The sequence below is a fragment of the Octodon degus genome, unplaced genomic scaffold (genome assembly GCF_000260255.1).
Source record: "Octodon degus isolate 3935 unplaced genomic scaffold, OctDeg1.0 scaffold00018, whole genome shotgun sequence".
Taxonomy (NCBI): domain Eukaryota; kingdom Metazoa; phylum Chordata; class Mammalia; order Rodentia; family Octodontidae; genus Octodon; species Octodon degus.
In genome coordinates this window covers 949953-977923 of record NW_004524594.1, presented here as the reverse complement: position 1 = coordinate 977923, position 27971 = coordinate 949953, and the positions used below count along the sequence as shown (strand labels likewise).

The 27971-nt window shown below is 52.6% G+C and overlaps 2 protein-coding genes across 13 annotated transcripts in view; both read left to right on the top strand.

Annotated features, from left to right (window-relative positions):
- Nucleotides 1–17: 17 nt before the first annotated feature.
- Nr1h3 (nuclear receptor subfamily 1 group H member 3) lies at nt 18–9860 on the top strand. Of its 12 annotated transcripts, none has more exons than XM_023710448.1 (11): nt 18–356; nt 1776–1902; nt 2746–2813; nt 3274–3462; nt 3949–4215; nt 4404–4612; nt 4717–4896; nt 5041–5140; nt 8020–8133; nt 8400–8494; nt 8683–8829. In XM_023710448.1, the coding sequence occupies exons 3-11, from the start codon at nt 2783–2785 to the stop codon at nt 8827–8829; spliced, it is 1332 nt and encodes a 443-aa protein (XP_023566216.1). In that variant the 5' UTR covers nt 18–356; nt 1776–1902; nt 2746–2782. The 12 variants fall into 12 exon arrangements, with proteins under 12 accessions (XP_023566216.1, XP_023566220.1, XP_023566222.1 ...); XM_023710454.1 differs by lacking the exon at nt 18–356 and adding an exon at nt 1477–1629 and having other exon boundaries at nt 8400–8448; nt 8683–8797; XM_023710453.1 differs by lacking the exon at nt 18–356 and adding an exon at nt 1478–1629 and having other exon boundaries at nt 4807–4896; nt 8683–9860.
- The window catches only part of Madd (MAP kinase activating death domain), a 40834-nt gene continuing 22680 nt past the window's right edge, over nt 9818–27971 (top strand). The window contains exons 1-20 of the mRNA XM_023710576.1: nt 9818–9905; nt 14241–14378; nt 14867–15463; nt 15979–16282; nt 17144–17275; nt 17659–17772; nt 18544–18624; nt 20662–20840; nt 21118–21353; nt 21762–21918; nt 22155–22258; nt 22341–22531; nt 22963–23222; nt 23474–23613; nt 24445–24546; nt 25743–25802; nt 26146–26248; nt 26717–26903; nt 27000–27150; nt 27409–27615. Coding sequence (XP_023566344.1) covers nt 14317–14378; nt 14867–15463; nt 15979–16282; nt 17144–17275; nt 17659–17772; nt 18544–18624; nt 20662–20840; nt 21118–21353; nt 21762–21918; nt 22155–22258; nt 22341–22531; nt 22963–23222; nt 23474–23613; nt 24445–24546; nt 25743–25802; nt 26146–26248; nt 26717–26903; nt 27000–27150; nt 27409–27615 — 3367 coding nt within the window. The 5' untranslated portion in view covers nt 9818–9905; nt 14241–14316. The remainder of the gene's footprint in view (nt 9906–14240; nt 14379–14866; nt 15464–15978; nt 16283–17143; nt 17276–17658; nt 17773–18543; nt 18625–20661; nt 20841–21117; nt 21354–21761; nt 21919–22154; nt 22259–22340; nt 22532–22962; nt 23223–23473; nt 23614–24444; nt 24547–25742; nt 25803–26145; nt 26249–26716; nt 26904–26999; nt 27151–27408; nt 27616–27971) is intronic.

Genomic DNA, 27971 nt, shown 5'->3' with positions numbered 1-27971 from the left:
CTCTCTCCTCTCCCCTGGTGCCCTGGTGCTCTCCCTCTGTCCTCCTCTGTAGCTCCTTCTGGCTGCCTGCCCTGGCCCCTGTCCTGGGCCTGACGTGGGCCCATGGGAACTGGAGTTGACAGCAAAACAGGAAGAGCCCACCAGCAGGAAGCTGGGAATAGGCAGGCAGTGAATGGCCAGCAGTAACCTCAGTTCCTGCCTCCTGTGTCTGAGCTGAAGCAGCTTGTGGCTCCACCTCTCCCTGCAGCCCCCAGCCCCCAGCCTCGCACCTTCCATGGAAGCCCTCCATGTGGGTCTAACAGGGTGGACAGTCAACGGGAGTATACTGGTCTCCCCGTGGTGTAAGGACCACACAGGTGCAAAGGCTGTAGGACTCAGGGGTACAGTGTACAAGTACAAGGTGATGCAGAGGCTATAGCTTGGAGGGCTTGGGCGAGAGAACAATCACTGCCAACTCTGGAACGCTTACTGTGTGCCACCTGTGGTGTCCTGATAGGTCTCACTCTCACTGCTACCTTGCATTACTATTACTGTTGTTGTTGTTCTGTGTTTTTTTGTTTATTTTTGAGACAGGGTCTCACTATGTAGTCCAGCTGACCTTGAACTAAGGTATAGCCCAGGTTGGCCTCAGACTCTCAGCAATCCTCCTGCCTCAGCCGCCAGAGTGCTGGGCTTACAGGGCTAAGACACCACAGCTGACTGTTGTTATTATTACTAACACTGTCATTACTGTCCCTATTTTAAAGATGAAGAGAGGCTCAGAAACCTTAAGGAACTCCAAGCTCATATGGGGAGCCTAGATTGGAACCCCAGCAGCATGACAGAAAATTGCTCAGCTAATGAGGGCTTGAAGCCATAGTCTGAGCCCAGAGCCCAGATTCTACGTGAGCATGCCACATTGAAATTATTCCAGGTGACGAGTATGAGCTAGGGAAGGATCCTGTTTAATTATTCATTCGACAAACCCAAGCACAGAACCTAGCCTGTTGCCTCTGCTGTGCCAAGTCCTGTTCCAGGGATTCAGGGGAAGATAAAATAAAGGAAGCCCACCGTTAGTCCCCATGGGTGGGTCTCATGGCCCAGACGTGGCTTTAGTCTCCATGGAACCTGCCACAGCCTCAGGTGGGACTGCTCCCAGAGAAGGCAGCCCAGGTCCCTTTCTGGGGCTGGCCTGGGCTGGTTTGTGGGTGCTGCCGTCTGCTCCCTTCCCACTGCAGGGCTGCTGGTGCTCAGATCCACTGCCACCAGCCCCCTTGCGGGGCTGCAGGGCTCCCACACACAGATTCCCTGAAAGGCCCAGCACCTGCCTCTCTGCTCTTGGCGCCCTACCAGCCTGGCTGTGTTCTGGGACTGCTAGGGAGAACCTGGCCCCTTCCCAGGGGCAGTGGAGGAGGAGGCAGGCTGGGAATGCAGGCTGGGCTCAGTGTCGCAATTCCGGGCAGTGTGAGACCTTTGCTCCACGAGGTGTCTGTGGAGGGAGGGACACTGACTCCAGAGGCTGCCGGGAGCGAGGTGCTTCCCACAACCTGGGAAGCAGCCCTTCTGTTAGCTCCAAAGCCTCTGGGTGAGAAGAGGGGAGAGACGTGGAGTCTTGCCAGTCTGCGGCAAACACAACTGTGGTGCTTGAGGGTAGGGGACTCGGTGGCGCTGGCAGAGGGGCGGCTGGCTGGGGAGGAGTCAGCCTGGTGGGGAAGCTGGCCAGGAAGAAGAGGTGGCCTGACCCCTGGCAGGCCCTCCCCTCAGCCTCTCCCCACATTACTACTTCCTGGCTCCAGGTCCCTCTGAGTTCAGCTCTAGTCGCCACTGTATGCTCAGCGCAGGGCGCTCACTGCACCATCCTCCCGTCCCAGCAAGGGGGCTCCAGAGACTGCGCAGCCAGGAAGTCTGGTAGCCCGGGACACGGTGGGTCTGCTCTTCAGCTATGGCCTGGGCTCTCTGTGTGTGCATTGGGGGCCAGGCGGGTGGGCAGCTCCTGAGAGCCTTAGAAAGGTGATTCTGGGAAAAATAGGGGTGATGGTGATGTGATAGGAGCCTGGGAGGGACCAGAGTTCTGTGAGATCCCAGAGGGACTCCTGAGGGGTCCGGAGGTGGTCCTGCATGTGTCTTAGGGAGACCCTTGGAACAAGAGATTGGTGCCGGGATCCCAGGAGAGGCGGGACTGGGATTCTGAGCAAGCAGCCTGTTTGTTACCGGAGCGTGGACCTACATCCTGTTTCTGGGTGCTGCTCGGCTTTACCCTCCCCAGTGCTGAGTGAGGGGAAGGAGCGCAAGCAGATGTCCCAACCATGGCCCCAAGTGGGGTTTGGAACACCGCGTGGCATGAGTGGCAGAGAACTCAACTTTGGAGCCAGAGAGACAGGTTGAGGTCTCAGCTCTACAGTCTCACTTGACTGTGTGGCCAAGGGCAATGTGCTTAACCTCCTTGAGCCTCAGTTTCCTCCACTAGAAAGTGGTGTGAATAGTCATGATGGGGAAGATCACAAGTTTGATGCCAACCTGAGCAACGTAGTGAAACCCTGTCTCTTTAGCAAAAAGGGCCGGAGGTATACTTGCCTACCATGTGCAAGGTCCTGGATTTGACTCCCAGATGGATGTCACCAAAAGAATACAGCCCTGATCTCAGAGGGCTGTTACAAGGAAGGGCGTAAGGCTTGGCACAGGCTCGTGCTTGGCAGCTCAGAATGAAGGCAGGTGCAGGAGCAAGGATCTGCATCTGGAAGCGTATAATGTGGGCTGTTCCCGCAGGACAGTGCTTTGGTAATGTCCAGGGCTCCAGGAAGAGATGTCCCTGTGGCTGGAGGCCCCTGTGCCTGGTAAGCATCCCTTGTGCCCGGCCTTCAGCTCCTCTTCTCCCTCAGGACCCAGTGTGCTTCCTACTGCATCACACCCCCCTTGGAGTGCGGTCCACAGCTGTTCTTGGACCTGCTAGCCTCCTAACCCAGACTACCCATGCTGTGGCTCTGGTGCCCAGCCCTTGCAAACTCCCTCCCTGGCAGAGCTGGCATGTCTACTGCTGACCCAGCCCTGCTTGGAAGAGGTCTGATCTCTGAACTGGATGCCTGGCAGGGGGCAAAGATTAACCTCTTCATTTAAGCTCTTCATATGCAAGGGTCTTCAGCTGACTAGTTCTAGAGCTATAGGACCCAGGCATCCCAGAGTGGGAGCTAGGGCTTGGCCACCCTGCAAGAGTGGGGAGTACTTTGCAGTTTCCCAGCCAGGACATCCCTATGGGAGGGGACCTGGGACTTCCCTGTGCCTTTCTTTTGGGCTCAGACTCTGCAGTGCAGCCGTGGGAGCCAGAGGCCCTGGGCACCAGCAGCCAGGCCCAAGGAGGCAGCAGCTGCATCCTCAGTAAGAAAGCCAGGATGCCTCCATCTGCTGGGAACCCTGTGGCAATGGGGCTGGAGGCAGCAGAGCCCACAGCCCTGCTCCCCAGAGTGGAGGCCCTTCCTGAGCCCACAGGTGAGGAGCTTCTGGATTCAGAGGAGGTCAGGGCTCTGTGGGTCCTGGGGGGATACCTTGGGGTCCTGACCTTTACATCCAAAGACTGTGGAGTAACTAGACCTGAGTCATCAGAGTGTGAGTTTTGTTTCTTCCTTAGGCCTTTCTGAGCAACCACTTTCTTGTTTCGTAAATAGAATTAGCATTTATGATACTTGTAAGGGCAATGTATTGTGAAGAGCACCTATGGTATCTTCACCTTTGGTAAATGAGGCTTTGCAGGTAGTAAAGAGACCAAGCCAGGAGTAGTGGCCTATGTTTGTGGTCCCAGCTACTGAGAAGGCCAGGGTGGAAGTGATCCTTGAGGCCAGGAGTTTGAGGACAGCCTGACCTCATCCTAGAAAAAAGAAAATAGAGACTAAACTTGATATCATGGGGGAATGATGGCCCCTGGTGCCATCACAGTGACCGAGTCGGGAAAGCATGAATGCTCTTCCCTGACTGCAGAGCTCCGACCACAGAAGCGGAAAAAGGGCCCAGCCCCCAAGATGCTGGGCCACGAGCTGTGCAGCGTGTGTGGGGACAAGGCCTCTGGCTTCCACTACAACGTGCTGAGCTGCGAGGGCTGCAAGGGATTCTTCCGCCGCAGTGTCATCAAGGGGGCACACTATGTTTGCCACGGTGGTGGCCACTGCCCCATGGACACCTACATGAGACGCAAGTGCCAGGAGTGTCGGCTTCGCAAGTGCCGCCAGGCAGGCATGCGGGAAGAGTGTGAGTGTCTCGGGCCAGGACTGGGGAGAGGCTGGTGGAAAGAAGGGGGTGCCTGTGTCCACCAGGGTTTCTAGATCCTGGAGATGGGTTTAGATCTCTTCTTTGCTTTTGCCTAGCCTTTCTGGAACCTCAAGCCACCCTCTGTGCCCTGTCCTTGCTTTCTGTGCTCACATCAGGCCCATCCCTAGGTGTCCTGTCAGAAGAACAGATCCGCCTGAAGAAACTGAAGCGGCAAGAGGAAGAGCAGGCCCAGGCCACGTCTGTACCCCCAAGGGCTGTCTCACCACCCCAGGTCCTGCCCCAGCTCAGCCCGGAGCAGCTGGGCATGATCAAGAAGCTGGTCACTGCCCAGCAGCAGTGCAACAAGCGCTCCTTTTCTGACCAACTTCGCGTCACGGTACTGGACAAGTCGGGGGTGCAGAGGCTGTGCCTGGGCCCCGCATGGCCTTCTGAAGCCCTACTCTAAGCCATTTGCCCCTCCCTCCTTGCCCTCCTGGGTAGCCCTGGCCCATGGCCCCCGACCCCCAGAGCCGGGAGGCCCGGCAGCAGCGCTTTGCCCACTTCACGGAGCTGGCGATCGTGTCCGTGCAGGAGATTGTCGACTTTGCCAAACAGCTCCCAGGCTTCCTGCAACTCAGCCAGGAAGACCAGATCGCCCTCCTGAAGACTTCCGCGATCGAGGTGGCTGCAGAGGTGGAGGGAAGGAGGAGCACCAGAGAGGGCTGGAGGGGGGTCCAGACTGGCCAGGGAGTCCAAGCCACTGGGCGGTAGGGATAGGGTACCCTCGAGGACTGCACACCAAAACCATCCCTCCTCGCCCCACAGGTGATGCTTCTGGAAACTTCCCGGAGGTATAACCCTGGGAGCGAGAGCATCACCTTCCTCAAGGATTTCAGTTATAACCGGGAAGACTTTGCCAAAGCAGGTGAGAACTGAGGTCAGCAAGGCCCTGGCTGGATGGACAGACACTTTTGGTCTGAGCCCTGGCGGGTCACAGCCACAGGCCTAAGGGAAAGTGTTGCTTGTTTTTCCAAGAGAGGATGCTGGACCACTGATGGGCATCTCCCAGCTGCTTCATGGACCTGGGGCCCTGCAGTGGGCCAGCTGTTGTTAAGCTGCATTCCAAGTAACCTAAGGGGCTCAGGGGAGCCAGAGGACTGGCCTTCATCCTTAGTTTAGCTAAACAAGAGTTTTATTTAAATCTGCATTCTGCCTGTGGTTCTGCATAGTGTGATCCCTGAAGAGAATTTATAGCTAGGAAAAAAAAGTTTGGAAATCACTGCATCAAGCCTTCAGTAGTTGAAAATGAACAGGTCTTTTTCAGATGTGCTCTTCCAGCCTCATGGGGGCCAGTTGCTCTCCACTCTGACAATTGCTCAGCAAGCTGGAGTTGAAACATGACAGTTGTGTTCAGATGGGACAGTTGTGGGAAAAACATGGACACTTCTGTCCTCCTGCTGTAGCTACAGAGGTTTCTCTAAGCATGGGTTCACATTGCTGCTGGCTGGCTGTACTTGCCCAGAGCCAAGCAGAGGTTTCCTCCTTTCCCACTGCTGGTCATTTTTGTGTGGGAGAGCAGAGCTGGGAAAGGTTGGAAGGCTGGGAGGTTTTGGGAGGAACTGAGACCAAGCAGCTCAACAGCTGAGGGAGTGGGCGTGTGAAAGAGAGCTCCTACTTTGAATCAGGGCTGGCAGAGCCTGGTGTGCAGGGCAAGTCGTAAAGCCTTTCCTGGTTTCAGGTGACTGAGGCAGCTCATGTCTCTTGTCCTAACAGGGCCACCCAAAGAGCTTTCTAGGAAGGTCTCTTTTAACTGCAGGGCCAAACTGTGTTGGCCTATTACCTTCTGCAGTGTCTGGACTGTTGGCTGAATATGTAGCCGCTAATCGGAGTGGTTTGATTACTTTGTCCAGCTTTTTTGCAGGGGAAAAGGGTTAAACGTAGGACCTTTCCCTTAAGCCATATTCTCAGCCATTTTTTATTTTGAGAAAGGGTCTTGCTAAGTATCCACCTTTAAAGTGAGCCCAGCCCCCCACCTCTGCCTAACCACTGATGATAGTCTTGGACCTTCTTTGCCTTCTCCTCCTTCGAAATGCCCTCCTTCCTAATCCTTCCCAGCTCTGAAATCTGTGTTCTTTCAGCACTGTGGACTTGTGCTGCCTGAATCTGCACCTATTTATAGATTTCTTTATATAAGCAGTTTTGATGTCATCATGTTTGCCTTTCTCATTTCATCAATGAGGTCTTGGGGAAAAGGGATAAGGATTCTTGGTTTTACTTTTATTTTTAAAATTTGCTTTGTCTTTCTTTCTCTCTCTCTCTCTCTCTCTCTCTCTCTCTCTCTCTCTCTCTCTCTCTCTTTCTTTCTTTCTTTCTTTCTTTCTTTCTAGACAGGGTCTTGCTATGTAGCTCAGGCTGCTCTTAAACTCACTGTGTAGTCCAGGCTGGCCTCAAACTCATAGCAGTCCTCCTGCCTCACTTGCCAAGTGCTGGAATTACAGATGTGTGCCACCACACATGGCCCGGCCCTCCTTTCTTCTCTATATCCCCTGCCATCTGGCGTACACAGTGGATGACCAATGAGGGAGACCTGATCCCACTTGAAGGGTTCATCCAGTGAACATCAGCAGACCTTCATGGATATATATATACCCACTCTAGAACCTTATCTGAATCTTTGTAGGAAGGGGCTGCAGGGCCCTTTAGGGGGTGGCTAAAACTTCACCAAAGAATGCTTTTTAAAATGGATCTTGCCCATGAAATGGATCAACACACAGCACTTGATAACCATCGGGGTGAAAGTACAGGAAGTGACTAATCAAGAAGCTTCAAATGGAAATGTGCAGCAGATGGTTGCTGAAAGGACTCTGAGAAAGCCCAAGAATGGTGGGGGAGCAGAGACTAGCACAGCTTAGGGGACAGGTGCTCTCTGGGGGCACTGCTTAGGCCGTGGCTTCTTGCATTTGAGTCTTCTCTGTGAGGACTGATTCTGTTAGTTTTTAGAAAACTGTGCCAGGGATATAGTTCTGCAACATAAGTGCCTCCTGGCAAGCACAAGCTCCCAAGTTTGATCCCTGTTACTGAAAAAAAAAAAAAAAGAAAGAAAGAAAAAGAAAAGAAAGCTTACGTGGTAGATACATCGACCACATAATTTATGCTGAAGCCTCTAGGAGGTAGGTACTATTCTCATCTCTATACTATGAGTGGAAAAACCAAGTCCAGAAGGGGTTAGTGACTTATCTAAGGTCACACAGCCTAGTAAACAATAGAGTCAGAACTGGCACCAGAGCCTACACCCTCAGCAACCTTGCTGTATTCCCTTTGGGATACGATATATGCAATGGGTCCCTTTGAATAAGTAAGGTCATTGCCAGTAAAAGGGATTGCCTACAAACAAAAACTGGAGCTGCTTCTACTTCTTGAAATGTAGAACCCTCAAGAATTAGAATATTAAAATTATTATTATTATTATTATTATTATTATTATTATTATTTGGCAGTACTGGGGAATTGAACTCATGCCCTTGAACTTGCCAGGCAAGCACTTATTCTACTGAGCTATCTCTCCAGCCCTAGAATTATTTTTAATTCAGCATCTCCAGTGCTAGGTACTCTATGATTTATCACTGAATTATGACAACAGTTTCCCAAGGTATATTCAGCTGTGAGGCTCATAGAGGTTAAGAAACCTGCCCTACACAGCAGAGCCTGGAGACTGCTGAGTGAGCTCCTAGCACTTCTTCAGGTTAGAAGCTGGAAGTTCTAGCTAGCATGGCCAGTGCCTCAGCCTCCTTCCTCCCTCCTCAGGGCTGCAGGTAGAGTTCATCAACCCCATCTTCGAGTTCTCCAAAGCCATGAATGAGCTGCAGCTCAACGATGCAGAGTTCGCTCTGCTTATTGCCATCAGCATCTTCTCCGCAGGTATGCAAAAGGGGCTAGAGGGAAACCCAGCAAGACACTTGCACTAGGGTGTGTGTGTGTGTGTGTGTGTGTGTGTGTGTGTATGCACATGGCTTGTGGAGTGGGGTGTAGGGGTGGTATGGGGGATGGGGAAGCCCTGGCTGGGCTAATTGGGAGGGGAGCAGCTTGGTGGGACACGTGCCCACTCAGGCATTTGGGGTGCTGTGACTGGGATATGCAACTAAAGCCCTGGCCAGATCTGCTCCTCCTCTATTGGTGACCTATAGACCGACCCAACGTGCAAGACCAACTGCAAGTGGAGAAGCTGCAACACACGTACGTGGAAGCCCTGCATGCCTATGTCTCCATCCACCATCCCCACGTGAGTGGCCCACAGTTGTCTTGTCCCTCTGCTTCAGAGCCACTCCCTGTCTCCTACTTGACTTCCAGATGCCCTTTGCCTATACCTACCTTGGTCAGGTCTGCCTCTTTCACTGCATCCTGCCTGCCCCAGACCCCATCCTGGCTCAGAGACAGCGGCTAGCCTGGCTCTCTCCCTCCCTCCCCTAGGACCGGCTCATGTTCCCAAGGATGCTAATGAAACTGGTGAGCCTCCGCACACTGAGTAGTGTCCACTCGGAGCAAGTGTTTGCCCTGCGCCTGCAGGACAAGAAGCTCCCCCCGCTGCTTTCGGAGATCTGGGATGTACATGAATGACAGTCCCTGGCTGTCGGCTAGAGATGGAGCATAGCAAGAAGGGCAAACATTCCTGGAGCTGGGCAAAGGAGTTCCTCTGTGACATTAAAGGAGTGCAGAAGGGTTGGGGGGGTTCTGTGGCTGCTAGGCACTGGGCCCTGCAAAAGCTGCGCTCCAAGACCTCCTGTCCTGCCGAATGACAGGCCTGGGGGCTGCTGTGCACAAGGTTCTCCAGGGTTAGCCCTGCCCATCCCGCTTCTGCCACTTCCTGTTTTTCCCCACAGGGCCCCAAAAGAAATTCTCCATTGTCACTCTGCGGGTTGGCCATAAATGCCTCTAGGAGGCCACACTGTTAGGTCTGTCCTGTTGGAACAGGAAGACTGGGATGAATGCAAACCAATTACTAGATGGGGGTGGGGGTGCAGCGAGGGGGAGGAAGCCTGTGACCTGTAAGATCAACTGCCCCTAGACTCAGTGGAGGGAAAGTCACAAGTGACAGCTGTGACAACTGGGTTGGGCGGGGCTCTCCTTTTCCTAGCTGGCTGTGCCATGTGAATGGATGAAATGCTGAGGCTTAGATGCCCCTCTTTAATGATCCGGTGGTTGTATGTCTTAGCTTTTATGTTGGCATCTGAAAAAGGCACAATTTGAAATATTCAAGGCCAGGTGGTCCCTACTTCCTAGCCCCTGGACTTACTGGTTAGGAAGAAAGGCCCCCCACGCCAGGCAACGCCGCCAGGGGCGTGTTGAGGTCTCAAAGGCCTGAACTCAATTTCCCAGTAGGCGTCGCGCCACGGGCCACGCCCCCTCTCTTGGGCGCACACCCGTGCAGGTGCTCCGGTGGCGCGCCTTCTCTTTGCACCCCCGCTACCCAGAATTGGTAGGCTCCAGAGGACGGGCAGCCAACTGGACGGCGCAGGCAGCCGGGCGCCTCCAAACCACGTGCAGGGGATATCTAGGTGAGGTATAAGGAGCCGACCAGAAAGCCTCAGGGGTAGTTTATCTTGAGAATTCACTTTCGGATTAAACAACATTTCGTCGATATAGACTCTCTGTGGCCGTGTCGAATTAAAATCTCTTCGTCACCTGAACAAAAGGTATTTCTCTGGGTCCTTCCCTTTGCATTCCGCGGCGCTGGGCTGGCCCAGTGCTCCACTGCGCGTTCCCACTCCTACACGGCTAAGGTGCGCAGCCGCCTTTATCGCATTCAGTCGGCTCCACCTTTCGGCGCTCGGCTCGGTGCCTCCTCTGGAGGGTGGATGGTACGGCCCCGGCCCCCTCGGCCTCCCCTCCCGCCCCGGGTCCGAGTGGTACGCGCCCCCCGGTGCAGACGCGGAACTGGCGCCCGGTGACCTCGGCGCCGCTCCGAGGAGCGACGGGTGCCCCGCTGCGTGCCGGGGGCCGTGCGGCGGTCCGGCGGGTCCCCGAGTCCTGGGAGGTAGGTGGGTCTGGGAGTAGAGGGCCCTGGACGGGTACAAGGGACCCCTGGGAGGAGATACGCTGAGGGGGAAGAGGAGCTCGCGGAGGAGCGAGGGGGGCGTGGAAGGTCCAGGGAGGAGGGGCCGCTGCTGGGCTCAGTTCCTGGGCAGCCTGTGCGGGTTCCGCGGGGGCGGGGAACTGTCCAGCAGATGAGGAGGTGGGCAGTCGGCGCCACCGGCTGCACACACTTGGAGGTTGTGCGGTGCGCGTGTGCACAGGCGTGTGCAAGAGAGCGTGCGTGCGTGCGTACGTGCGGCGCCTTGTTTGGGCTTAGGGTATGGAGAACCGCATCTGGTTCTTTAAATAAATATATTTAATTTGATGCTTCAAAACTGATTCGAGTGGAGGCACCATCTCACTTTTCCTGCAACTGCCCCACTGTCCACCCTCTGGCAGATTGCCTCCTCCTCCTGCCCTCTCCCTTTTCTTCCTCGACCCTGCCCATCGCCGACCTCATTGCTTGAGTTCTCCACGCTGAACCAGTCTGTGCTGATGAGCTTGCAAGGTCACTGCCTGGAGAGGGGGAGGAGGATGGCCGGCCTCCCGTGGTGCTCACGTCAGCAAAGATGTCATATCACTCTCGGGTTCCTGTGGTTTTACTATGAGATCCTGCCCCCAAGAAGGGACGAATCCAAAAGGGTGGTTAGCGAGGTAACTGTCGGCTAAAATAAGGCATAGATAATGTAAAGGTCTGTGGATTTGAGATGTAGATGGTGATTTGGACTTCAGAATGGTGTGTGTGCTTTGACTTTGATGTTTTGGACTGTGTAGAGATAGGAATCAGGGGCTTTGCATGCATTAAGTAATCTAGGGTCAGAGCAGGAGGCAGAGTCGGCCTGACTGGTTTTGATGACAGTGAGTTATGGGCAGTGTTAGAGGAGTTTGATTCTGCCTGGGAAAGGGAAAGAGAGAGAAAGAGAAAAAGCCTTTCCTATATCTGCAATCTGAATAACTGAGGGTAATGGCTGTTAAAATGCGATATAAATTGTGGCCCAAAAACGTGCCATTTGAGGCTAGGAGAGTCACAAGATCTCAGGTCCTTGTTGCTCTGGAGGATGATGAGAACCATAGAATATGATGATGACTTGAGTTTTATCAGATAGTTCTCAGTGGAGAGGGGTTGGAATCCCAAGGATAGAGAGGTCCCAGTGCCTAATGGATTAGCAGGAGACGCTTCAGGCCTAATCACTGAGATTTAGCCACAAAGGGATCCTGGGTCTCCGTGTAGCTCTACATTTCAAGGTCTAGCCTAGAACTCTGCTTCTATAAATTGTTTTACTTAATTGGCTCCCACTTTAGATGTTTTCCATATAATCTTTTTATGGAAAAAAATTGTATTTTCATCCATATCCCATATTATGTCCTCATTTCCCTCTTTTTTTTTTTTTTTTTTTTTAATTCTGGCCAGGTCTATAGTGGGGCCTCACATGACTCTAGTGGTTGGGAGAACAACAGGATCATTTGAGGGGGTCATTAAACAAAGGTGATCCAAGAAACGAGTGACTATATGACAAGCTTAGGAACCTGGTGATAAGATGCTGCTATCAAAAGCTAGAATAGGGACCAAATGCGAACTAGTGGCAGATGCAGGAGAAGGAACCTAGTTATCAGAAGGTGGTGTGATGGAAGAGGGGAGTCCAGGTTTAGGGCCCTGGCTGACTCTGGAGTAGAAGCCCACAGCACTGTGCGGTCACCAGGGAGGGGAGGGACTGTGACTCCACTATAAATAGTGCTGGGTGCCTGAGTCGCTATGGAGACAACATTGAATCCTATTACCTGCCTGTCCTCTATTGGGAGCAAGGGAGAAGAGGGAACATTAGCCTGAGGACCAAGAGGCATTGCAAGTAGTTGTTTGGTATTAAGTAGGGGAGAGAAAACGTAGAACTTCTACTCACTGTGTAAGTCAAATAGGGCCTTAAGCATACAGGAGGAAAGAGAGGGAGGGAGGGAGGGAGGGAGAGAGAGAGAGAGAGAGAGAGAGAGAGAGAGAGAGAGAGAGAGAACCCAAGTTCTCATGTGGTCTTGCATGGAACTTTGAGGCAAAATTCCAGAGTTCTGGAAATAGCCCTGTAGTGGAGTGAAACAGTTTATTCAAAGAAATATATGTATAGGGAGACCTAGTGGGAAATAAGAGATAATTTCATGTAAACTTTTTCTAATTTTAGGACTACAGTTTAGGAATTCTTCTGACTCCTCTCCCTGACCTGGGAGGAATCCTAATATTTCTGTGCCTAATGCACAATGTCTGTGAGTTAGACTGGGACAAGGCTGCCTCTGCAGATTAAGTTACTGACTCCAATCCCAAGACTAGAATAGAGAACTGTTCGTTCAGCACCAAGGGCAGAGCTAGCAGCAGCCTCTGCAGAGACCCTTGCCTGAAGGGGACAGAGTGGTTGAGGGAGGGATTTGGGACACAGACACTCTCCACATGGCATCACCTGTGCTAGATAGTCAGCTGTCGTCATTGTCCAGGTGCAGTTAAGTAGACAGTCTGTGCAGTAGCTTCTCATCAAGCTGAATGCAGATTGTTAGCACAGGTTTCATTTAGACCTAAAAGGCCAGTTAAGTGCTGAGTGAGTCTGGTTTGATCCTGATCTTTCTTGGAGCACGTTCTGAAAGTGACCGTTTTGAACTCAGTCATGGTAACCAAAATGAAGTCACTTTCAGAGCAGAGCTCCAGGGGGTAGGCTGGAAATGAGCTAGCTTGGTAGGGGTGGAGAGGTCAGCCATTATCTGTTCATCTGTCCATCCATCCATCCATATATCTGTCCATTCATCCACCTATCTAGGTATCTTTTTTCTTTTCTGTGCTCAGAATTGAACTCAGGGCCTTGTACATGCCAGGCAGTAACTCTACCGCTGAGCCTGATCCCTAGCCTTTTACCTTTCTTTCTTTCCTTCTTTTTTTCTTCTTTGTACTGGGGATTTAACCCAGGGCCTTTGCCCTAAGTGACACCGCCAGCCCTTTTTAAAATTTTTATTTATTTATTTATTTTGAGGAATTAGGGATTGAACTCAGGCCCTTGCACTTTCCACACAAGTGCTGAGCCATCTCCCCGGCCCCCTTTTTTATTTCTCTCTCTCTCTCTCTCTCTCTCTCTCTCTCTCTCTCTCTCTTTCTCTTTCTTTGTATTTTAAGGAAGTGTCTGCAGGGTGTTCAGGGTCTCACTACTAGATCAGACTTGTACTGATCTGCCTGTTTACAGCCTCCAAGAGCTGGGATTATAGGCGTGTGCCACCACACCCAGTCTCAATTGCTGGTTCAGCGCGCCCCAGGGTTGGGGCTGGCACAGCAGGCCAGGAATTGAACCTCCAACCTCTGCACCTGCTTGCAGGTGCTTTAATCCACTGAGCTATTTGGCTGGCCTATTTTTTACTTTTGAGGCAGGATCTTGTGAAGTTGGCCAGACAGTGTTGGAACTTGTGATCTTTCTGCCTCAGCCTCCTAGAATGCTGGTATTAATAGGTATGTGTTACCATGCTGGACTTACCCTACTTCTTGATATTTGACTCTGAGCTGATAAGCCTACAGGATGGGCTAGGTAGGTGTCATGTTCCCTTGTCTTTAGTAGGAGACTCAAGGCCTCTGATGTGTGTGAGGCCTCCAGCTGGGATGGACTTGAGGGGCATGATTCCCTTAGGTATAGCTGTGGATCTTATCAGTACATTTTTCCTACTACCTTGTGAAGAGTAGGATATTTTTTTAGTACAGGGTCTACAGAGTCTCACTACATAGATTAGACTCATAGTGATCCACCTGTGTTCAGCCTCCCAAGAGCTGGGATTACAGGGGTGCACCACCATGTCCAGTCGCAATCCCCATCTCAGCACGCCCCGGGGGCCCGCCTGGCATGGCACGCTGGGGATTGAACCCCAGCTGCTGCGTCTGCCTAAGCAGGCACTTTAATCCGCTGAGCTATTTGGCTGGCTTTCCTACTACCTTGAATTTTCAGATAATATTCGAGTTCCTCCTGGTATCGCTGACTTCTTGCTTGAAGTTTCTCAGAAATGAACTGATGAATTGGAACCATGGTGCAGAAGAAGAAGTTCTGTCCTCGATTACTTGACTATCTCGTGATCGTAGGCGCCAGGTAACCTACTAGGAAGAGACTGTGCCTTGCTCTGTCTGGGATAGTCAGCGGGTTATTCTCCACCCCATTTCCACATGGCTTTGCATATCTTGTTCCTCTCTGATATTTTACCCCAATGAGAGCATCAAGCCCAGAAGGGGAGACAGCATGTGGGGTGGATTCAGAGTGTGAGTCCCTGCAGAGGCAGAGCAAAACTCTGCTCTTGGTGTCTTTGTGAGTTTCTAGCAAATGTGCCTTCCCTACTTTCTCCACCCGCTCGCATTCTTCTGGTGCTTCTTAGCTCACACGCTTTGAGAGGTGCTCCTCAGCCACAGGTGCTGGTGGTTGTTTGCAAGGCGGAACTGTCAGGATGGGTGTCTTTGAAATAGCCACACTTCCCGGTTAGGTTCCTTTATCCAGAAGAGCATTTGGACTTGGACTTGCTGCCTGAGGTCACAGTTTGGTGGGGTGCTGTCTCTGCAGGCTGCCGACTCTGTCTCTGTCCTCAGGCACCCAAGCAGTGACAGTGTTGCCCAGACGCCAGAGCTGCTGCGGCGCTACCCGCTGGAGGATCATGCTGAGTTCCCTCTGCCCCCGGATGTTGTGTTCTTCTGCCAGCCAGAGGGCTGCCTGAGTGTGCGGCAGCGACGCATGAGCCTACGGGATGACACCTCTTTCGTCTTCACCCTCACAGATAAGGACACTGGAGTCACACGTTATGGCATTTGTGTCAACTTCTACCGCTCCTTCCAGAAGCGGGTGCCTAAAGAAAAGGGGGAAGGTGGGGCAGGGTCCCGTGGGAAGGAAGGGACCCATGCCACCGAGGCCTCGGAAGAGGGGGCTCCCGAGAGCTCGGAGAGCGGCCCATCCCTGCAGCCTCCCCGGGCCGACTCCACCCCCGATGTGACCCAGTCTCCAAGGACCAAGCGCCGGGCCAAGGGCAGCAGCCGGTCCCGCAACAGCACCCTGACATCCCTGTGCGTGCTCAGCCACTACCCTTTCTTCTCCACCTTCCGCGAGTGTCTGTATACCCTCAAACGGCTAGTGGACTGCTGCAGCGAACGGCTGCTGGGCAAGAAGCTGGCCATCCCGAGAGGCGTCCAGAGGTAAGGCGCTCCCAGCGGAGAGAAGGGCGGAAAGTGCTTTATATGGCTGTGATTGGGCTGTGAGGGGCAGAGGACATGACCTCCACAGCCTGGGTCCTTCAGACCTGCTGAAGCACGGAGCCCTTGTTAAGAAAAAGGGTGCGGCAGAGTTAGGCCTCTGTTAGGTCTTGCTAAGTTGCTTAAGCTAGCCTCAAGCTTCTGACCCTCCTGCCTCGGCCTCCCAAGTGGCTGGGATTACAGCATGCACCACTGCCCCTGGCACATATCCACAATTTTACCCTTGTCCTTGCTCCTGTTTGAACTCTCTGGTCTCCTCTGAGCTCAGAGAGTGGGTTCTCCCAAAGAGATGGTTTCCTTTTTATTTTTGGCAACAGGAATCGAACTCACAACCTCGCTCTTTCCAGGCAGGTGCTGCACCACTGAGCTCTATCCTCGGCCCAGGGGAATTCCGTTGTTGCAGTCGTGTTTCAGCTCCCACTGCTTAAGTGTCTGACCCCCTGCGCTTTGCTCCTCAGGGATACCATGTGGCGAATCTTCACAGGATCCCTGTTGGTAGAGGAGAAATCCAGTGTCCTTCTGCATGACCTCCGAGAGATTGAGGCCTGGATCTATCGCCTGTTGCGCTCCCCAGTCCCCGTCTCTGGGCAGAAGCGAGTGGACGTCGAGGTCCTCCCTCAGGAGCTCCAGCCCCCCCTGACCTTTGCTCTGCCAGACCCCTCACGGTTCAGCCTGGTGGACTTCCCGCTGCACCTGCCCCTGGAGCTGCTGGGTGTGGACGCGTGCCTCCAGGTTCTGACCTGCATCCTGCTGGAGCACAAGGTGCGCGGGCGCAAGCTCTGCCAGAGCGCCGGGGGCTGGCTCCCCAGCTCTCGGAGGACAGGGTTGTGTCTTTTTCATTTCCTTCGTGTCTAGGAGGGAGTGCAATGCCAGGTAATAGTAACTCAGCAGTACAGGTTAAATGCATTGCTGGTATTATGTGGGATATATTCAATGGGCTTGCGGCTCAGTGGTGTTATCCTGAGTATCCTGCTCTAACTCTGGAAATACCAGGAGTGCTGTTTCAGTGACTGACTCTGGGACAGGGAGTGAACCCTCTAGGAAGGTAGTGATTGAGGGAGGGTTACTCAGTGCTTGGGCTCTGGGGCATGGGATGGGACCAGGCACAGTGGGCACTTGCCTAGAAACTCAGACACTTGAGAGGCTGAGGCAGGGGAATCACAAGTTCAAGACCAGCTTTCCAGTTTAAAGAGACCCTGTCTAAAGCACAATTTTAAAAAGGCAGGTGCTTTCATTTAAGTCAGACAGAAGCATGTAAAACATCAGAATTGCAATTGCTAAAATATTCTGTAGTCAGTATAATAAAAAAATTAATAAATTTTAAATTTATAATAATAAAAAAATAAAAAATAAAACGGCTGGTGCTACAGCTTGGGGTTAGACCTCTTGCTCACATTCATGAGGCCCTGGATTCAACCCCCAATACTACAAAAAAGAAGTCATTGAATTGCCATATCAGAAGTGTTGTCTGGTTTTGTTTTTTTTTTTCTACTGGGAATCAAACTCAGGACCTTGTGCTTACCAGGCAGGCACTTGTGCTGCTGAGCTACATCCCTGGTGGAAGTGTTTTCTGGTTGGTCTTACTTTGTGCCTTTGAGTGACCGATGGGGTGTGGCTGTGCAGGTCGTGCTGCAGTCCCGAGACTACAACGCGCTCTCCATGTCCGTGATGGCGTTCGTGGCTATGATCTACCCGCTGGAGTACATGTTCCCCGTCATTCCACTGCTCCCCACGTGCATGGCATCAGCAGAGCAGGTGCATCTCAAGGCATCTCCTGCCGTTGTCTCCTTTTTTGCTGGGGGAGGAGGCACAGTTTCCACAGATGTCAGAAGCCAGTATTGGACTTGGGCCACTGTAACGTGTTTGTAAAATCCAGTTGATTTGGAGTGGTCTGTTGCGCTAGTCACAGCAGGTGATTGTAGACTCCTCACTACACTGCTGTAGGTTATGGCACACACAGAAGATGCATTGTGTTACTTTTCCAATATCTAAAAAGGCTCGATTTTGAAACACATCTAACCTCAGGGTTTTGGAAAGGGAGTTGTGGCTCTGCGTGTCCTTGTCTAGAAAAATGCTGGCTGGCTAAACACTCCAGGAGGCTTGGTATTTGTTTCTTACCCTCTTTGTCCTTTCCACAGCTGCTGCTGGCACCAACCCCGTACATCATTGGGGTTCCTGCCAGCTTCTTTCTCTACAAACTGGACTTCAAGATGCCTGATGATGTGTGGCTGGTGGATCTGGACAGCAATCGGGTGAGGTTCGGGGCTGAGGCATTGGAGGGCCAGAATGGGATTGTATTCTAGACCCAAGTCTGTAAAGCCTGTTTCTTTGAATTATTTCTCTTGCGCTACTTGAAATAATTCCTTCTAATGTTGCTTCACTTTGTTGGCCAGATGGGCTCTTTGTGAGTGTTCAAAGAATTAGCAGGACTTGCTTTGGCCAGCATTGAGTGCTCCCCCTGTGCCCTTCAAGTCAGCAGTAGGGCGGCTCCTTTTGTGGGATTGTTGTCTGAGGAATAGGTCAGTGATGGCGATCCCTTTAGAGTTTTCAGTGATAGCAGACAGCTGGCTGTGGCACACGCTCTTGACCCCTGGAGACCATCTCCTAATGGTTCTGCTGATGAGTAGTTCCCAGTAAAAATGCTTCCCATGCAGACTTTTAAAAAATTAACATTTGCAGTGTGATGAATTAAAGTTTGGTAAAAAGCCCAAAGGTATGCAGTATAAAACTTTAGAAAGGAAAAGTGAGTGTAAAGGAGGAAATACGACTCGTGCCTGTTATCTGGTCACCTGGCACACTCAGGCATATTTCCTTTAAAATACGTATGCGTATTATGTGTGCATGTGAGCATATAAATACTTATCGTAACACTAAGAAGGATATATCATCCGGGACATGTGTGTGCGCATATGTGTGTATGCACATATGTGTATGTAAATCTTCGTCTTGCTAGCTGTCTGTGTATAAGCAGAGGTCCCGAGCGGTCGTGTAAGGTCGTGCCTGCTATCTCTTCTCTGGTGCAGGTGATTGCCCCCACCAACGCGGAAATGCTACCCATCCTGCCAGAACCAGAGTCTTTGGAGCTGAAGAAACACTTAAAGCAGGTGGGTGAAGGACGGAGGAGAGGAGGAGTAGATGCCGTGGGGTCGCTGGAGGAAGATGGGTATTCTCAGAGCCAGTTTCTTTGCAGACTGCAAACGGACTCCATTTCTTTGTCCCGGGTGGTCAAAAGAGGCGTACTCCGATTTGACGCAGCAGGGTGAATCTCAAAAATTCTGTCTCAGACTCCATCACCCTGGAAAACTGAGGACGCCATGTGAAAGAGCCTTCGGTTCTGCTTGGGGTCCTGCCCACTGTTCTTGGCATCAGAACATTCTCTCTGTGCCTACAGAATCCTTACCTCAGACTTCTTTTCTCTGAAGAATCTCACTTCTACTTTTTCATTCATTAGTCGTCGTCGTCGTCGTCTTCTTCTTCTTCTTCTTCTTCTTCTTCTTCTTCTTCTTCTTCTTCTTCTTCTTCTTCTTCTTTTTTTTTTTGAGATGGGTTCTGGCTATGTAACCCATGGTGGCCTTGAACTCCCTAACAGTCCTCCCAATTCCCCTGAGTTCCACATGCCTCAGCAAGGGCTGGAATTATAGGCATGTGCCACCACACCCAACTCTTTTTTTTTTTTTTTTTTTTTTTTTTTTTTGAGATTTAAATTCCATTGCTTATATTTTAGTTTTTCCATTGATAACATTGAGATTAGCTGCTACATCTCTCTCATATGAGAGGACTTTTGAAAAAATACATAGACTGATCCCTAGTATAATATTATAGCAGTTATGTGTTGTGTAAGTTTTTTATTTGTACTTACACTTTCCTTTTAACTTTTAGTTTTACTGTACATGTTTGCAGTACATGCTGATCGCATTCCTCATGGGGAGCTGGGACATGTACATGACACAATTTAATATGTTTTGTGTCCCCTTCCTTCTGCCTGCTGCTTTTCTTCCTCTTCTGCATGCTGACCACAGTACCTAAAGGTAAAGCTGGGCCAGGCTCTGCTCCCTGCCCTGCCCTAGAATACCACACATAGGCCTCCTCGTGCATGAAGTCTCTTTCTGGGCTCTGTGTGTGTGTTGTACAAAATCCCTGTAGTCCCCCTAGATGGCACCCCCGGGGTTGGACTCAGGTCATTTCATGTCGCCCCTTCTGCTCTCACCTGTTTCGTCTTTTCCCATGTGATGTGACATCTCGCAAGGCTGCAGGCCCAGAGCCCTCTGTTGCCATCTGTACTTGCTGCTTTTCCACTGCTAGTGAAGTATAACTGCTGAGAGGAGAGGCCAGTCTGAAATGATGCCTGTTCCTTACTCTAACTTCATAGGCCCTGTGGTCCTTGGGCTCCTTGTTCTGACCCTGCTTCTCAAAGTGTGGTCCACGGACCAGCTGCTTTGTCTTTACCTGGGCTTGTTGAAATCACCCCCGGGATCAGAGCCAGCATTTGGGTAGTACCCCGGGTAACCCTGACGCTCACTCATATTTAGAAACACTGCCCAGCTATGCCTAAATGAGCCTGTTAGAGGCTCGTTTAGTTTGTGAGTGCCGAGCACACAGGGCTTCCATTCCCTTCTGACCCAAGAAGCTATCTTTGACATCACAGTAACTTATTTTTTATGTATAGATTTCAATGTAAAAGACATTTGGTAACTCAAATAAATTGGAAACTCTGGTTCCAGACTTCAGATTTAGTCAGCTTGTCCTGAGCTCTAGGTTTGGTCTGGTTGCTGTGAGCTAGATTGGCTTAAACATGAAGAGCTTCATATTTAGACTTAAGTTCTGTAAGCCAGAATATTTGGATTTTTTTTTCCCCAAAGATTCAGGCCCTAGGGCCGGGGAGATAGCTGAGTGAATAAGCTCTTGCCTGGCGAGCACAAGGGCCTGAGTTCAATCCCCTGTTCCGCCAAAACAACAACAACAAAAAAGATGCAGATCCTAAAATGGGTTGGCCATGATTTGCAAGTGAGTGCTGTTCTTTGTTCAGAGCATCCTGATCAGAGAGTGCGATGTAGGAGACCTTAGAAGGCTCCCGCGTGGGAGAGGAGATCGGTTTACTCACCCAGAAATCCACCTTAGCTGAGGGGTTTCTTGTTTGACAGGCGCTGGCCAGCATGAGTCTCAACACTCAGCCTATCCTCAACCTGGAGAAATTCCACGAGGGCCAAGAGATCCCGCTCCTCCTGGGAAGGCCTTCTAATGACCTGCAGTCCACGCCCTCCACTGAATTCAACCCGCTCATCTACGGCAACGACGTGGATTCAGTGGATGTTGCCACTAGGTGAGAACAAGCGGATGACAGGATCCCAGCTTCCCGCGTGATTCTCTGCTGTCTTGCCTTCGCTGCAGACTGTCTTGCAGAGCCACACTTGCTTCATCTACAAAATTTGCATGATGTTTGGTTGCATTTTCCACCTAAGCAAAAGCAAAGAGGAGTAGCTCAGGACAGTCTCAGGCGGCAGTGCCAGTTCTTTCCGGCCTCTGCTTTGGGAGGTGATCTGAGGCCTCTGGTTCTCGGGGTTGCTCCTCTCACGTCATCTTGCGTCCCCTCTCCACAGAGTGGCCATGGTGCGTTTCTTCAATTCTGCCAATGTGCTGCAGGGCTTCCAGATGCACACGCGCACCTTGCGACTCTTCCCTCGGCCCGTGGTGGCCTTCCAGGCTGGCTCTTTTCTAGCCTCACGTCCCCGACAGACTCCCTTTGCTGAGAAACTGGCCAGGACTCAGGCCGTGGAGTACTTTGGGGAATGGATCCTTAACCCCACCAACTATGCCTTCCAGCGAATCCACAACAGTGAGTACCCTTCGCCCTCTGGTGGCCTCTTCTAGGGGCCTGTCCCTTGGCTTGTTCCAGTCTCCCATTCCTGTTTTGCCTCTAGGCTTTTCCCAAGTTGTTGTTTAGTACTGAGGACTAAAGCCAGGGCTGCCTATGAACTGAGCTCTATCCCCAGCCATTTTATTTTACTTTATTTTATTTTATTTTATTTTATTTTATTTCATTTCACTTCATTTTATTGGGATAGTGTCTTGCAAGTGCACCACGCTGCCTAGGCTGGATTTTAACTTGCAGTCCTTCTGCCTCAGGCCTCCCAGAGTGCTACGATTACAGGCCTACACCACCACATCTGGCTCCTGCTTTTCCTTTTGTGTGTTGTTTGCCTTTTGCTCCTTGCTGTTAACTATCCCACTTCCTCTGGGACAGATATGTTTGATCCGGCCCTGATTGGTGACAAGCCCAAGTGGTATGCCCACCAGCTGCAGCCCATCCACTACCGAGTCTATGATGGCAGCTCCCAGCTGGCTGAGGCACTGAGTGTGCCGCCGGAGCGCGACTCAGACTCCGACCCCACTGATGACAGGTGAGCATCCCTCTCTCGTTCACTGGCCCATCCTCAGCACACAGGAGACCGAATCTCATAGGCAGTAGCGGCCAGGCACTGCGTTATGTGTTGAGGAATTGTTTTGCTTGGCTTCCTTCTCTCCTGGTCTTGGGTGATGTGTTCTAGATTCTAGCTGCAGATTGTTTACCTTGTCCATCTGCTTCCTTCCCCATGTCCGTCCTCGCTCCTCCTGCCTTGTGCGGCTCATGTGGCAGTGGCAGCGACAGTATGGAGTACGACGACTCAAGCTCTTCTTACTCCTCGCTTGGTGACTTCGTCAGTGAGATGATGAAATGTGACATCAATGGTGATACTCCCAGTAAGTATACTGGGGACCTCCACTGGCACTGGCGAGGCTCAGGGATGAGGCCGTCTCACCTGTGTCCCTTGGGTTCCGGCAGATGTGGACCCTCTGACGCATGCAGCACTGGGGGATGCGAGTGAGGTGGCGATTGATGAGCTGCAGAACCAGAAGGAAGTAGAGGAGCTTGGGCCTGACAGCGAGCACACTCAGGAAACACCTGCCCTGCGCTCCAGCTCCAGCACCACTGCCAGCAGCAGCCCCAGCACTGTCATCCATGGAGCCAACCCTGTACGCGAGGGCGTGGTGACAGCAGTCGGGCTGTGGCCTCGGGTCTGTGAGGCACATTTTGTCCATCCGTCTCCCTTAGGCATCATGGCTTGGAGCTTCTTGGATATAGTTTTTTGTTGGTTTTTTTTTTGGCAGAACCGGGGATTGAACTCTGGCCCTTGCACTTGCCAGGCAAGCGCTTCTTGTACTGAGCCATTTCCTTGGCCCCTGGATATAGTTTTGACTCCAGGAGATCACAATATTTTTAGGGGTACAGCTAAGATCCCTTGTATATAATTTGTGAAGGCAGAGACCAAGGGTGCCACAAATATTTTTGCCTATATATGCCACAGGATAGGAATCGGACAGGTGGGGGCCCTGCCCTGCCAAACTGGGGATGTGGAAAGGCACTCTGGGTACCAGGTGACCTTCTTACTGGATGTGGCCCTCAGGAACCTGCTGACTACACAGAGATGGACAAGTCCTCCGTTGGCATCTCCAAGTCCCTTCCTACTGGGCCTTCCAGCCTCAGCAAAGTGGGCATGGACCGGCGGCAGGCAGAGAGTGGAGAGGGGTCAGTGTGCCGCCGAGCTTGTGATGGCCTATATTTGGAGTCCCAGTGTGGCCTTCCCCCCGAGGAGGAGGAGGAGGATGAGGAGGAGCAGGGGGAGCAGTACACACCCCGCTTCAGCCAGCATGTCCATGGCAGTCGGTGAGAGTGGGGTCCCTCCCAGATGGGTGATGAGGACCTCGCAGCAGTACACCCCAGCAGAGTGTCCTTGAGGGCCTGCCATCCCTGAGGCTGGTGCTTGATCCAGGGGCCCAGGCATCCTGGGGAGGGAGCCATGACTGCAGCGTAGCCTGAGGCCCATTGCCCTGCCATGACTGCAGTGTAGCCTGAGGCCCATTGCCCTGAGATCGGGTCCCCCACCTGGGGCTCATAGGTGCCACTGTGCATTCAAGGGCTCAAAAGCTGCTGCGGCCCAACAGCTTGAAGCTGGCAAGTGACTCGGACGCAGAGTCGGACTCCCGCGCAAGCTCCCCAACCTCCACCGTCTCCAACACCAGTGCCGAGGGCTTCGGGGGAATCATGTCGTTTGCCAGTGAGTACCTGAGCTCAGTTGTCCCTCCCGTCTGCCTGAGATGTAGGGCTGGGTGCCATCATCAAGCCATTTTTGGTGATACTGCGGAGAGGATTTCTAGATGGGGCCTGTAAAGGACAGGTAGATCAGTCAGTCACTCAGTGTTTGTTTTGTTTTTGAGGTACCGGGGATTGAATTTGAGTCCTTGTGCTTGCCAGGCAGGTGCTGATGCAGCTGGGCTGTCTCCCTGGCCCAGTCACTCGATGTTTGTATCTGGAGATTTTGTCTGTTTCAGGCAAAATAGCTGAGCAGTCCATTAAAAACCAAGCATTAAACTCAAAATCACTACTTTATAGAAATGTCCTGGTCAGATTTACTTTAGGTTTATATCAGATGTTTCCTTTGCTACTGAGGGACTTCTGTGAACATTCTTTGGAGTCTGCATGAGCTTGATTTTTATCCTTGGAGATTGTCCTTGCAGTGAGGGGTGGTATTGCTCTCAGTGTGTGGGAAGGCGGGGTGGGTGGCAGAGAGCCCTCGGGGGACAACGTGACTGTGCGACTTCTCAGAAGCCAGGGCTGGACAGCTCTCACCTCAGGCCAGAAGCCATCTGGTTCAGGTGAGCAGCAGGTGATAGTACAGGTGGCCTGTGAGAGTTGTCACTGGGCTTTGAGCATTACTGGTGGTGATTCCTTTGTCTACCCAAGTTAGACACCCTCCCTTCTAAGAGCAGCAAGCATCCGGCCCAGCACGCCACATGCGCTTAGGAGGGCAGTGAGGGTCGTGCCAGTTCCAGGCCTCAGTGTTTGGATTTTCTCGCTAAACTGTTGGTCCTGTGTCCTCCCCTGACAGGCAGCCTGTACCGGAACCACAGCACAAGCTTCAGCCTTTCAAACCTCACGTTGCCCACCAAGGGTGCTCGAGAGAAGACCACGCCCTTCCCCAGTCTGAAAGGTAATGACGGCCTTTCTTGTGCCGAGCCAGGTTTTCCTAGGAGACTGTCAGACCTGGCATGCTCGTCAGGCGCCCTGGACCTGGAGCCCTGGGGCCGGATGTGGCCCTCACTTGCTTCTCACGGCTTTCACTGCACATCACAGGCATGGTTGTCAGGTGGAAACTGTCCCATACATAGGAAAGGCCCTGTTCTGTCACGTAGGTTCATGGCAACTGTGGCACCATGGCTGCTTCTGGAGGTGGGGAGAACCTGGTCAGAAATCCATGACTGACCTAGGGGTCATCAGCTGTCCTTAGTCGCCCACCCTTAGGATGAAGCTGTGCCCAGGAGCTGCCCCTGGAGGATGCCCATGGAGGCCTGGTGGTGCTGATGGAGCTGGCCTCTTCCTAGGGCTAGGGCCCATCTTGGGCCTGGGAGTAGGCTGAGTGGATTTTGGTTGGCTTTCTAGGCTTTATTTCAGTTCACTTGGGGCCTCTGACAGTTTGAGGGGCCTCGTTGAAGTGAATTTGGCTTTCCATTGTTTTCAGTGGCTGCTGCGCTAAACTAGTTAATTATGGTAGGAAGCAGCTCTGTGTCCTGTGACTGAGCTTTCACTCACACTCATTGAAAATGCCAAGGATATAAGTAATGGAGCCTCCAGTGGGGAGGGGAACGTGGGCAAGGTGGGCAGAAGAACCCCAGGGGGCAGTGCAGGGACTCCAGATGTGGCCAGGTGGGTTGGGGTGAAAGGGGTTATGTGACTGGCTTTGTAGGATCCACCAGGAGGGGCGAGCATTGAAACCTTCATTGCACGCTGCGCTTCATCCCATCCGCTGCTCCTATACCCCTGGCACCTCCCATCCTCATGTCCCCCCACTTCCCATGACAGTGGCTGCAAGAGGAGCCTCTTGCCTGTGGACACTCCCAGGCCTTTGGACCCCTGTGCTAAACACGCATGTGCCTGTTGAGCATCGAGGCTCCCTTTGTCATTACTCTGTCCTGGCTTCGAGGAGCCCAGCCTTAAGGATGGTCTTTCTTGGAACCCTGGTTGTCTCCGGGTCACTTAGCCTCCAGCGCTAGTGTGACTGAGAACCAAGGTCACATGCAAGCTTGAAGCTTTGGGAGGACTCTCAGACGCTTGACTTCCTGCTCCATCAGAGGGTGTATGGGTTGTGGTATGGTGGTGCATCTACTAATTGTGTATTTTGTGTCCCAGTATTTGGGCTAAATACTCTAATGGAGATTGTTACTGAAGCCGGCCCCGGGAGTGGTGAAGGTGGGTCTTGCCCGTGAGCTGTGCATGGTCTCTTTTCTCCTAGCATCTTCCGTGCCTGCCTGAGGGCCATCCTCCTCGTGGAGCAAGCGGCCTCCCCTGAGTGACCTGCCTTGCCGTCCCGAGAGCCCATGCTGCCCGAGGGGCGTGTGCGGTGCATGTGGAGCAGCCGTCTCCATCCCTACCTCCTCCACATTGCCATGGCTGCTTTCTGCCTGTGTGTGCCGCCCTGGTGCCAGCCCAGCTGCCCTGCTGGGCCTGGGTGCAGAGCACTGCCACCCGGGGCTGTGCTGCTGGAAGCCCCGGCCGGCAGTGACATCTGCCTTTCCTGCATTCCTCGCTACAGGAAACAGGAGGGCCTTGGTGGACCAGAAGTCGTCTGTGATTAAACACAGCCCCACAGTGAAAAGAGAGCCCCCGTCACCCCAGGGCCGGTCCAGCAACTCGAGGTAATGAGCGGCAACACTGTTGTAAGAGCTCTCAGGTAGAGTAGCTGGGCGCGATGATGCACTCCTCTAAGCCCTTCTACCCAGAGAGAATGTCAAGTTCGAGGCTAGCCTGGCTGGTGCAGTGAGGCCCTATTGGGAGATGGAAGCATCAGGGGCTGAGATATAAACCAGTGGGAGAGCGGCTCTGGGTTCATTCAGGAGCGCGAGACGCAAAGGTCCTCAGGGTGGGTAGTGGTTCCTGTCCAGAACTCAGGGACCTCGAGATGTGGAGGAAACTCTTGGAGGAGAGGAAGTAGATTCCCTGCCAGCCCTTCCATTCCCATCCAGTCTCCACGGGGCAGTCCTGGCTTCTGGTGGGAAAGGGTACGGAGGCTAGGGCCTCACAGGGCTTGGTTTTGCCTCGGCCTGGTGAGCGGAGCGCTGCTCTGCCTGGTGGCTGACACTGCAGTGTGGCATGTGGCCTTGCAGTGAGAACCAGCAGTTCTTGAAGGAGGTGGTACACAGCGTGCTGGATGGCCAGGGCGTGGGCTGGCTCAACATGAAGAAGGTGCGGCGGCTGCTGGAAAGCGAGCAGTTGCGGGTCTTCGTCCTCAGCAAGCTGAACCGTGTGTCACAGTCCGAGGACGAGGCTCGGCAGGACATCATCCCAGACGTGGTCAGCACTGGGACCAGGCTGTGGGAATCTCCTGGGCAGAAGGCTGTGGGTCCCAAAGGGAATTTGCCCACACCAGGCCCTGGTTTGTGGTTGCAGGAGATCAGCCGGAAGGTGTACAAGGGCATGCTGGACCTCCTCAAGTGCACGGTGCTCAGCCTGGAACAGTCATATGCCCACGCAGGGCTCGGGGGCATGGCCAGCATCTTTGGGCTGCTAGAGATCGCCCAGACCCACTACTATAGCAAAGGTAGGGCACCCCACCCCTTGCTCGTCTCCACGGGCTGGCACCTTGTCCCATGGTGAGCCCCCACCGGGCTGGGGATTTTCTCTTCTAGTGTGTGCATACGTAGTGGGCAAGACTCTGCGTTGTGATGTTGACTTTGCCTTCCCCGCATTTCTATATTCTGTGTCTTCCTGTCTCCTGGCTTCACTACCTCCTTCTCCTTACCCGTATTCCCATTTGCTACCTCTCTTAACCTCCTTCTCTGTTTGATTTTCCTCTCAGAGCCAGACAAGCGGAAGAGAAGTCCCACAGAAGGTGTAAATACCCCAGTTGGCAAGGACCCTGGTCTGGCTGGGCGGGGGGACCCAAAGGCTATGGCCCAGCTGAGAGTCCCCCAGCTGGGACCTCGGGCCCCAAGTGCCACAGGAAAGGGTCCTAAGGAACCGGACACCAGAAGTTTAAAGGAGGAGAATTTTGTAGCATCTGTTGGTACGTATCATTGTAATTGGTGTGCTGCCGGGGTCCTGGCTTCTTAAATATCCCTTCCTCTTCTCAATCCATCCAGAATCCTGCCTTTCTCTCTTCCATGCTTTGCTTTCTAGAAAGAGTGATAGGTCTATGTCTATTTCCAGTGGCATTGCTTTATATTTTTCTGTCCCTTGTGCTCCATCTGTAGCCGCCCCCACTCTGACATCTTAGAGGAAGAACAGAAGCGTTGTTCAGAGGCCTGTGAGGCGTAGCACTGGGAGTCTGTGCTGTGCTCCTTGTCCCTCTTTTTATTTCTGGATTTCTTCACATAGCAAGAGTCCATGTGAGCTCCAGAAAGCTGTAAGGAAGTTTATAGA

Coding starts and splice junctions, on each gene's coding strand:
- Nr1h3 (XM_023710446.1), top strand. CDS start 2,783: ATGTCCCTGTGGCTGGAGGCCCCTGTGCCTG. Junction 2,814..3,273: donor GCTGGAGGCCCCTGTGCCTG/GTAAGCATCCCT, acceptor TTTTGGGCTCAG/ACTCTGCAGTGCAGCCGTGG. Junction 4,613..4,716: donor CTGACCAACTTCGCGTCACG/GTACTGGACAAG, acceptor CCTCCTGGGTAG/CCCTGGCCCATGGCCCCCGA.